The sequence below is a fragment of the Phragmites australis genome, chromosome 2, assembly GCF_958298935.1.
Source record: "Phragmites australis chromosome 2, lpPhrAust1.1, whole genome shotgun sequence".
NCBI lineage: Eukaryota > Viridiplantae > Streptophyta > Magnoliopsida > Poales > Poaceae > Phragmites > Phragmites australis.
Genome location: NC_084922.1, coordinates 42,294,667 through 42,305,066, shown reverse-complemented (window position 1 = coordinate 42,305,066; position 10,400 = coordinate 42,294,667). Strand labels below are relative to the sequence as shown.

At 42.5% G+C, this 10,400-nt stretch overlaps 2 protein-coding genes across 3 annotated transcripts; both read left to right on the top strand.

The window, feature by feature from the left end:
• The first annotated feature begins 296 nt into the window (after positions 1 to 296).
• Positions 297 to 5,692, top strand: LOC133908980 (beta-glucosidase 5-like). 2 transcript variants are annotated; one of them, XM_062351233.1, is made up of 14 exons: positions 297 to 403; positions 489 to 642; positions 2,243 to 2,306; positions 2,460 to 2,518; positions 2,906 to 2,981; positions 3,068 to 3,139; positions 3,243 to 3,330; positions 3,413 to 3,671; positions 3,926 to 4,041; positions 4,121 to 4,335; positions 4,570 to 4,598; positions 4,780 to 4,882; positions 5,101 to 5,188; positions 5,324 to 5,692. In XM_062351233.1, exons 1-14 carry the CDS (start codon positions 312 to 314, stop codon positions 5,553 to 5,555), a joined length of 1,647 nt encoding a protein of 548 aa, XP_062207217.1. In that variant the 5' UTR covers positions 297 to 311; the 3' UTR covers positions 5,556 to 5,692. The 2 variants fall into 2 exon arrangements, 1 of the variants encoding a protein (XP_062207217.1); XR_009908282.1 differs by lacking the exons at positions 4,570 to 4,598; positions 5,324 to 5,692.
• Positions 5,693 to 6,613: 921 nt separating this feature from the next.
• On the top strand, positions 6,614 to 9,597 carry LOC133908981 (vacuolar protein sorting-associated protein 36-like). The gene is made up of 8 exons (XM_062351234.1): positions 6,614 to 7,406; positions 7,489 to 7,689; positions 8,292 to 8,385; positions 8,469 to 8,526; positions 8,697 to 8,766; positions 8,968 to 9,103; positions 9,190 to 9,274; positions 9,352 to 9,597. The coding sequence occupies exons 1-8, from the start codon at positions 6,759 to 6,761 to the stop codon at positions 9,398 to 9,400; spliced, it is 1,341 nt and encodes a 446-aa protein (XP_062207218.1). The 5' UTR covers positions 6,614 to 6,758; the 3' UTR covers positions 9,401 to 9,597.
• Positions 9,598 to 10,400: the final 803 nt, after the last annotated feature.

Sequence of the window (10,400 nt, the reverse complement as noted above, 5' to 3'; positions counted from 1 at the left end):
AAATAGCAAGATATTGTATGTAAATAACGAAGCGAAAAACGAACAGCTTCTATCTTCAGCTTCTTCGTTCGATCACGTGGCTTATGTAAAAGCTAGTGTAGAATCATGCATCTTGGAGCACTAATTTTGTTTTCTATTGAGAACCTGAAGCTAAAACCATTTATAAAAGACCCCGAAGCACAGAATGAGAGGAGGAGCCGGAGACAGCGGTGGAGAGACTGAGAGGCGCCACCTAGTTTTCTCTCACACGAGACACACGAGACAGCGGCGGTTCAGTCGTTGAGGTTGACTGAGCAGCTGCTGCAAGAGCGATGCGTGCCGAACTTCTCCATTATCTATCCGCTGGGAGGTCCGGCGCTGCACGTACGCCACACAAGCGAGCGCGACACAGACAAACGGACAGGTCGAGACACTGGACTCTTGTCACTTGCAAGAGGCGAAGCCCTCCCGGCATCTTATATTCTCGTCTTCCTCTGTCTTTGCTGCAGTCTTGCATGGTGCAGGGACGATATGGCTGCCGCTATTGCCGCCTTCTCCCTCCTCCTGCTCGTCGCCGCCCAGGAGGCGGCCCCCGTTCTTGGCTTCACGAGGAGCGACTTCCCTGAAGATTTCGTCTTCGGATCTGCTACCTCGGCGTATCAGGTAACGAATTATCTAACGAGTGCTCCCTTGACTGAGGTCCGAGGTTTTCTTGCGCGCGCTCTAGTTGAGTACCTTGGTGCGGCGGCGATTCATGGGTTTGATTGATTACTTTGATGTTAGGATACACACGGCTGAGAGAATAGCCGAACGGTGCCGGCTGGTAGCGAACAGATTAGACTATAAATTTAGAAGATTTAGATTAATACTTATTTTGTTTGATTACAATGATATGTGATTGTCTCTTTACATAGAAAGAGGAAATTACAATCATAAATTAATTTTAACTCCTAATTTATCTTCTACCAAATTTATCTCTAAATAAATCAACTCAAATTATGACCTACCAAACTTATCTTCTAAATGTTATTTAATCTTTCCAAATAACTAACTAAGAGTGTGTTTAGATCCTCTAGCAAGGCTCGTCTTGCCTTGCCTTGCCGAGCGAAAATATAAAGGTGGAGGGATGTTTGGTTAGGTGGCGAGTTCACCTCGGAGCTTGTGCTAGCAAGGATACCACCAGAGAGCTGATTTTGCTCGCCTACGCTGGCAAGACGAGGCTTGCTTATGCTGGCGAGGCTAGGCAAAGCTCGTTTGTGAACCAAACATACTCTAAAAGCGCTACTACAAAAACTATTTTTAAAGACGAGTGGTAACCCGTTTTCATAGACAAAAGCTAACCCACATGTGATTGAATGCCTATAAAAATACTGACGCGAAAGAGACTACCTGTGAAAATCTATTACCACATGTGGTTCATCTAAGAAACCACATGCGGAAATCGGTTTTCATAATCGGTTCTTTAAGCGTACCGTATGTAATAATCAGTCCCCGAATCGATATTTTTTGCCCCAAAAAAACGAAATATTGACCATCTGTGATAATCAGTGCCTGATCGTTATTTTTTGGCTGAAAAAAGCAATTTTTTTATCGACCAGGCACCCTAGGGCCTTGACGTCGCAAGTCACAAGTTTTTTCACACGAAATACAAATGTGTGCGATTCTTATCACTTGAACTCGAAATATCTTAGCTCGCGCGAACGCTCTTCACTATCCTACCACAGAACTACTACTAATCATAATAGCATATGCATTCCTTTTGATATCTTCTATATGAAACTTCAAACGATTATTTACGCATCTAAATGATTTCAAATTAAAATGATTTTAATTACAAAGTTGTAGATCTTGTCGAGATCTACAATTTTCATATAAAGTTCATATAAAGTTTATCCTCATCCGACTTTTTTATTTTTTAAAATAAAATATCATCCAATACTACTAACGGCCTATGGAAATAGAGGGTCATTTTTAGAAACGGTTTATATAAGCAACTATTTCACATGCGGTTCACTCTATTTCTACAGGTGGTTCTTTATGTGAACCGTCTGTGAAATGGCATTTACATATGTGGCTTCATATATCATCCGTTTATGAAAATCACTCAAACGGTTTGTCATATGACCTGTCTGTGAAAAGATATCCTATATGTGTTGAAAAATAGTTTTTAAGTAGTGAAGATAAAGACATGGTGCTACAGTAGCACGCGTTGCAGTAACGCCATAGCACTTTACTCACCTCTTTTGAGATGTTTCTACTGCAGTATGAGGGTGCCGTTGCTGAGGATGGCAGGAGCCCAAGCATCTGGGACACCTTCACGCACGCAGGTTGATTTATCCTCAGTTTGCTGCAACTGGGCATTGTTGTCCATAATTTACGCTTGTTGCATTGGTTCAAGTTAACTTTTTTTGAAGGAAACATTGGTTCAAGTTAACTATGCAGCCTGATATTACTGGCCATGTTTTCATGTCTGGTAACAGGGAGAATACCGGACAAAAGCAATGGTGATGTCGCCGCCGATGGGTACCACAAGTACAAGGTGAAATTGGCTGAATCTCTCTTCATTGCTGCTGTCGAATTCTAAACAGTTCTCTACTCCGGAGCCTTTCTTCTAGAATAGATACTCAGAGAATGATCTGATCTCGCTGTACTTTTCTTTGTCTGTGAGGGTGGTTTTCTGTTGATTGAGGTGATGATTTATTACTATGCCTAACACGCTAACCTTTCGTCTGATCTCTAAATATATATATTTTAAGAATTTCTGATCTCTAAATATATAAAGAAGAAACTTTATCTTTTTCTGGCAGGACAATTTGCTGTACTGAAGTACTATTACTACTGTAATTTGTAGGCTGAATGTTTCGACATTCTGAAAGGAAAACTCTGACTTGTTGCTTCAGTTAACCTAAACCATCTGATGTTTCAGGATGATGTCAAGCTCATTACTGACACTGGCCTGGAGGCTTATAGATTCTCCATCTCCTGGTCCAGGCTTATACCAAGTACAAGCATTTTTTAAAAAAAATAATGATGTAAGCAATAATTTTCCAGAATCTTTAATTAAACTTTCTTAAATTGAAATATGCAGATGGAAGGGGAGCTGTCAATCCTAAAGGGCTAGAGTACTACAACAATCTTATAGATGAGCTAGTTACACGTGGTACGCCTATCGCAAATAATATTCAAATAGTATTATTCTGGTAAAATATTAATTTATTCAAGACAGCAGTGTAGGACCATTGGCATAACTATTGGTTCTTCAGGTGTCCAAGTCCATGTTATGCTTTACCAGCTGGATCTCCCTCAGGTTCTAGAAGACGAGTATGGTGGATGGTTAAGCTCCAGAATTGTGTAAGATCCAGTGACTTCAGCTGTTACTTATATTTCCCTAGAATGAACTTCTCCTGTTCACCAGTTGCACTGCAAAACGCAGGGAGGATTTCACAGCATATGCAGATGTGTGCTTCAGGGAGTTCGGAGACAGGGTTTCGTACTGGACTACTCTGGATGAAGCCAACATCGATGCAGTTGGATCCTATGATACTGGACAATTCCCACCTGGACGATGCTCGGATCCATTCGGAATAACAAAATGTACAGTAGGAAACTCAAGTGTGGAACCATATATAGTAGCTCATAACATGATATTGGCACATGCATCAGCTACCAGACTGTACAGAGGAAAATATCAAGTGAGTAATCTTGTACCTAAATTCCTGAATATAGCAGTAGTGTCTTAGCATAAGTTTTGCGTTAACAACTGAGACTGATCTTCTCATAAAAGAAAACTTATATCATTTGAACAAATTTTGCTCGTGAACCAAGGTACTAGGTTTTTTTTTTTTTACCTAACTACGCAAATACCATTCCTATTAGTTCTTAAATTGTATTTTTGAGAATTCAGATGCAAAATTTTATGCATCCATAAAATGAGTTTGGCTTGTAGGCCGTGCAAAAAGGAGTTATTGGCATAAATATTTACTCATTTTGGCCTTACCCGTTAACAAACTCCACCGCCGATTTAGAAGCAACTCAAAGATGCAAGGACTTCTATTATGGCTGGTATACTCTTCACTCTTGTTGCATCAGAAATGTGAAAGCATTTGCAGAGCTAATGGAAACCAACATGTGCGGATTGTAGGATACTAGAACCGTTGGTGTTCGGAGATTATCCACAGGTAATGAAGAAGAATGTCGGTTCTCGCCTTCCATCATTCACAAAAGTCCAATCTGAAGCTGTCATGGGAGCTCTAGATTTCATTGGAATAAACCACTATTATTCTCTTTATGTGAATGATCGCCCTTTAGAAAAAGGTGCTCGCAACTTCGCAACGGACATGTCCGCTTACTTCAGAGGTAAGCAGTTTTTCTGTTGATACAGGGGTTATTGTTGTGCTGCTTGTAATTTTGTGGATACATCCGTAGGCAATTTGATTATTTTATCTAATCTCAGCAGGATGCAAACAAAAAATCCACATTGTAACATAACATTCGGACCAAATAATTTTGTCGATGTTTCTGAACGATATATAAGTTTTGTGAAATCAACAAGCCAAATGCTGTATCTAATGAAATGATTCTCTGAAACAGGTTCTAGAACCGATCCGCCGATTGGTCCGGTAAATTTTTCATCAACATTTTTCCAGAGAAGCTGATGACTTCAGCTGTGTAATTACGAGTGCTGATATAACGAAAGAGATTAAATACAACACAGCCAAAGATCATTTAGATGAGAGATATATATTGGAACTTTTTCATCTTGAGAACTGTGACAGATACAGCTTTTTCGTTCGACTGCAGCATGCCCCAACATCTGTTCCAGTTGATCCCAAAGGATTGCAATATGTGGTGGAGTACCTGACCGAAGCTTATGGGGACTTTCCTATTTACATCCAAGAGACCGGCAAGTCTATTTCCCAACTATAAATCTCGAAAAAATTGGTTCAGGCAGTCTAAGAAATACCTCTCAATGACTGTGCACTTATGCAGACATCTTTTCTCGGAAAGAAAAAAAATGACTATCCAGACATCACTGCATCTTGTTTTATGTTTTTTTTCTTCTAAGAACACATATCTTGCTTACCCTTGTTCGATAAATTCTTCGCTCTCCTTCCTCTCCAGGTATTGCAACCAGCAATGGCAGCCTCCATGATACTGACAGGGTCGATTACATGGAGAGGCACATAGAGAGCACACTGACTGCACTAAGGTGAGAGATGTCAGATTACAAAACTCAGCAATGTCATGCCAGGCAGTTGACAACTTCTCACGAATTGTTCAGAAAGATTTATCCTTCGAAACCAAATGGTAAATAGATTTATCCTGATGCTATTTTTCTTTGCAGGAATGGAGCTAACGTGAAAGGCTACTTCTCCTGGTGCTTCTTGGACCTCTTCGAGTACCTGTCAGGGTTCAAGTCGCAGTACGGCCTGTACCGCGTCGACTTCGAGGACGAGGCGCTGCCAAGGCAAGCCAGGCTCTCTGCTCGCTGGTACTCCGAGTTCCTCGAGAACAAGGGGACCCGTGTAGGGAATGAGCTCGACGTCGACGATGCAGGATCGCATGCTCAACAATGAGATATTAAGTTTGATGCACTTATTTATCCATTCTCAATACACACACTGTATAGCCTTTTGAAGAAGAAGAAATAAAACATATATTGTATAGATATACATATCGACAGAATAAAGTAGAGTTCTCTCTTGTGATGTAATCAGAGCTCGATACACTCATAATTTGCTAGCTAGATATCACACGGAACATGTATGAAATCAAAGAGCTTCGTACGTGCGTATGAGGTCTTGGACGAAGTGTAGTTGCTTTTGTTGCAGGTGCTGGCTGGCCTTGTCGTCGGCGAGTGGTGCCAGGGCCGGCCGGCGACGAGCACCGAAGGAGGCCAGAGTCCTGCACTGCATGCATGGCTGATGGCTCCAGCCCGGATTCTTTCGCACTTGCTCTGCTGCACTTTGGAGGTCGCGAGAACGGGAGAGGCGGCGTGTACTTTGTGGCAGCGGCAGATCACACCGGTGCCTTCACGCGTGAGGCAGAACACACGTGATGAAATGTTAACAACGAAAGAAGTAATTATCTTTAGGTACACGTGGCTTGTTTCACAATTAATAATATAATTACTAAATTATTTTAGTAAATAGACGGTTAGATGGAATCATTGATATTTTTCATCAACCGGTATCATAACGCACGGTAAAGATCCTCTATTATGTGTCAAAGGGCTTATATCTCTTCTCCACCGTCCTTGTGCTTCTTAGTTGCCACTCGTCACTCGTCTCCAATAGCTTACTATCGAGATATACAATCATATGTACCTTCTAATCATGATTCAGTCTGTATCTAGATCCTAGACGCACAATAATTTGTGTGGATGGCATAGTAATTCGCAATAGGATATTATGGTGATCCTACTGTTTATGTTCACAGTAATAATATAGAGCTTCCACTGTTTACAGTAATACTATATTATCAATATTATCTATCCATTTAAAATACAATGACTCACGACGTTTTAAAATCAGATTCAGCCCATAGTACCTAATTCATTACCATGGGCTCCTCACACGCATCATTGGAAAGTTTTAATCACTTTTTTAATGAAAAATATTAATCACCGGTGCATAGGAAATTCGCGGGAAAAATCGGAGTTGTATCCTGCGGTGTGATGTACTCTGGTAATCTGGTTACGTCAGATTATTAGCCCGGCCCAAATAAGGACTTCGCAAAAACCCAAACCCACCGCAGCGGCGCACCAGATCACCGTCAGCATGTCTGCGGCCGCAGCCGAGTGGCTGCCGTCGGCGGCCGTGACGGCGTCCGGTCGCCCGGTGCTGTCCGCCGGCGAGGTGGAGCGGAACCTCCTCCCGCTCGTCGATCTCGAGCCCGAGGAGAACCCGCGCCTCGCGCCCCTCCGCGGCTGCCTCCTCGCGCTCACCTCCCACCGCCTCGTCTTCCTCCACGAGCCCTCCCGCTCCGCGCGCGCCCTCCCGCTCGCCACCGTCATCCACGCCTACCCTCCCCACCGCAGGCACAGCCACAACCCCCTCCGCTCCCTCTTCTCTTCCTCTTCCTCCTCGTCTTCCTCGTCGTCGCACCACCACCGCATCCGCCTCCAGATCTCTCTGCCCCCCGCGCGATCGGAGGTCGTCGCCATCGTCGTCACCTGCAAAGCCGATGTGGATGTCTTCTTCGGGAGGCTGCTCGAGGCGATTCGCGCGACGGCCTGGGAGGTGGCCCCCGCGGCAGCTCCGGCGAGCGGCGCCCCGGTGGCGGAGGGGGCCGCGCCGGCGGAGGAGGATATCGCTATTCGGATGCCCGTGGTTGGGGTCTCCGGTATACTGCGAATGGAGCAGGAGGCGTGGGAGAACGCTGGACAGAACCTGCAGGATGCGTTCCAGGATCTCAACGCCCTCATGGTTCGAATTGCCTTTTGCTGCGAGCGTGCGATCGATCACCATGCTTAAATTTTATCTCAGTTATCATTATTATTTCGTTCAGAGCAAAGCTAAGGAGATGATGCAGCTGGCAGAGAAAATGAGGCTAAAGCTATTAACGAACTCATCTGCTCAATTGAATTCCAATGATGAAGAGATGGGTTCTAAGCAAGACATGCAGGATTGGCTATTGAGTGTTGGCATTGTGTCTCCTGTGACGAAAGAAACCGCTGGTGCTTTGTATCATCAACAGTTGTCACTTCAGGTAAGAAACTTGCTTCTTCATAGTTTTACTGCTTTTGTGGTGGAAGATTTCACTGATTAGCGTAGCTTAATTGGGATGGCAGTGGTAATGGGTGTAGTTTATAAAATCAGATGCAGGTTAGAGTTTAACTGAGGATTTTGTCACCATAGGGCAAATGCACAATAGTAATCTTCAGAACAAATTGCTTATGTTTGACAGAAACAGTTATTTCCTTCTCCATTAGCTGGAGACCTCGAATTCTATTGAGTAGTGATTACTAGTCATTTTCATGGTTTGTTTCACACTACTTACATATGAGTTAGACCAGTAATTTTAGAATTTAGTTCGGAGCTCCAGCTCTCTCTCTCTCTCAAGAAACATGTGCACACAGAGAGCGGAAGGGGTACATTGCAGGAGAAAATCTTTGAAATATTTTCATTTATTAACATCAACTCATCAACAAGCTACTGGCAGGAAGTCAGGGATAATAATTGTTCATGTCTTCTGAGTTTCCTTCTAGTCTGAAAGACACTGTTTCATGACCTGCCTTTTCTCCTTAAGCTGCATAATACTGTACTAAGAGTTAAGGCTTAATAATGGTTATTTCATCGATTCATTACCAGCTGGCTGACTTTGTAAGAATACCACTCGAGAAAGCAGGTGGTATGATAGCACTAGTTGATGTATATTGTCTCTTCAACCGTGCTAGGGGAACAGGTCTGTGTTTTTGCTCCTGACTATCTATATGGGATTCCCTTGTTACTTGTGTTCTGATATTAATTATGTTTATTTGTTTCTAGAGTTGATCTCACCGGAGGATCTTTTGCAAGCATGTTCACTCTGGGAGAAAGTTGATGTGTATGTATATCATGCTTTTGATCATTACCAAGGTCTCTTCTTGTCTGAACACACAATACAGGATGATGGGAATGGCAAAGAGTAATCTAAATGTTTTTCCAGCTGGTCATCACCAGCCAGTAATCATAGGTTTGATGTTTTGCTTATAGATGTTGATTTGTAATGAGCAGCCCGGTCATGCTCAGGAAATTCGATAGTGGAGTCAAGGTGATCCAGACCAAGACACATAGTGATGAAGAGGTAAGCCATCGCAACAATAAACCTTGGTGCCATCTTAAATGCTTATACTGAGCTAAACCACATATTGCAGCCAACCGGCATTGACTCTGTTAGTGGATTATACTCTCACCACTATTTCCTGCAGTTGTCTACATTTTCCACTAGTATTGTTTTTAGCACTTGGCATTTGCACACCCTGATCCTTTTTCTTGATAAACACAGGTATTTGCAAGAATCTCATCACTTGCACAAAAGCCGGATGCTCTTCAGAAGGGGATTAGCCCCAGCGATGCAGCATTCACTCTGGGAATTGCACCAGCATTAGCAAAGGAGCATCTTCTAAATGCAGAAAATAACGGTCTGCTATGGCTATACCTTTCAAGATTTTGCAAGCTATGTATTTGATTCGAAAATGAAACTGAACGACTACGTTTTTTTCCTCAGGCCTGTTGTGCAGGGATGTCAGTCCAGATGGATTCCGCTTCTTTATCAATTTGTTTAACGAAATTGATCCCCAAAATATTTACTCGTAAGTTGATCACCCCCCTTCCTCCCCACAAGTATCTTTCGAGAAATTGTACCCTGTATTGATTGTGAGCTTTCCAGGCAAAAAACTCATGGACTATACCACGCTTGGATCTCCATTGCATCATAGTGACACTGGTTAGGTCGGTTGGGATTATTGGGACATCAGCTGATCAAGCCAGATATTGGGTGCAATTACAGTACATCTTTGGAAATGTTTGATCCGAGTTTTTGTCTGAATATCCAGCCATTGTGTATCATGTAAAACACCTAAAGACACGATGTAACAAGTTCATTTATGTTGTTTAATGAGCGAGCATTTGAGTACGTTGTATATTTGCTTTTTGGAAGTTAAATACGTGGGGATTTGGATGACTTTGGTGCGTCCATATAACCGGAGCAACATTTTTGTCTGCTGCCGAGTTTCTCTTGGTACCATCGTTGTGTGGTAGCGCGTGTCTTGCTTGTGAGTTCAGAAACGTTTAGCAATTCATCCTAGTCACAACATTGAATTGACAGAAGTTAATCTATGACCAAACATGCTAATTTCGTAATATAAGAAAAATAGCAATTCATGTCAGGCACAGCACTGCATCGACAAAGATCTATGGCAACGCATGTCAATGTTGTAATCTCAAAAACGTATGGCAATTGATATCAGGCACACAAAGATGATAGCAAAGCATGTCAATTTAATCTACCACACATATAAGTACATATAATCGACACAAATTTTGTGAAACCAAACAGGCACTGATGATACAGACAAAAAAAAACAATCTGGTACTAGCCCCTCAAAAGAGAGCTAAGAGATTTTTCTTCACAGGCACTCACACTATCTATTGTAGAGTGTATAATCCTATAATATGTAAAAAGGCAGCAGTAAGTTGTTCAGACATTTTCTAGGAGTCCTTCCGAAAAGCTTTAGGCCTGCGCAAAGAGATGAAGTGGAAACATTGTCAGTTGCCTACAACAATTTTCTGGATGCGAAGTTGCTGACAACTATAGCAGGTCAAATATCTAAGCATTCTTGTCAACTATGGTAGCATAGAACAGAAGGGCAATGCTTGTCTCAGATTGCTCTATACCTAATGAAGCACTGAAGTCCCAATCTTATAATATGTAATAGG

Bases quoted from the DNA above. Each gene is read 5' to 3' on its own strand.
- LOC133908980 (XM_062351233.1), top strand. From the start codon at position 312: ATGCGTGCCGAACTTCTCCATTATCTATCCGCTGGGAGGTCCGGCGCT. The intron at 404-488 runs GTCGAGACACTG...TCTTTGCTGCAG, and splicing joins CGACACAGACAAACGGACAG to TCTTGCATGGTGCAGGGACG. The intron at 4,883-5,100 runs GCAAGTCTATTT...CTTCCTCTCCAG, and splicing joins TATTTACATCCAAGAGACCG to GTATTGCAACCAGCAATGGC.
- LOC133908981 (XM_062351234.1), top strand. From the start codon at position 6,759: ATGTCTGCGGCCGCAGCCGAGTGGCTGCCGTCGGCGGCCGTGACGGCG. The intron at 8,767-8,967 runs GTAAGCCATCGC...TGATAAACACAG, and splicing joins AGACACATAGTGATGAAGAG to GTATTTGCAAGAATCTCATC. The intron at 9,104-9,189 runs GTCTGCTATGGC...TTTTTTCCTCAG, and splicing joins TCTAAATGCAGAAAATAACG to GCCTGTTGTGCAGGGATGTC.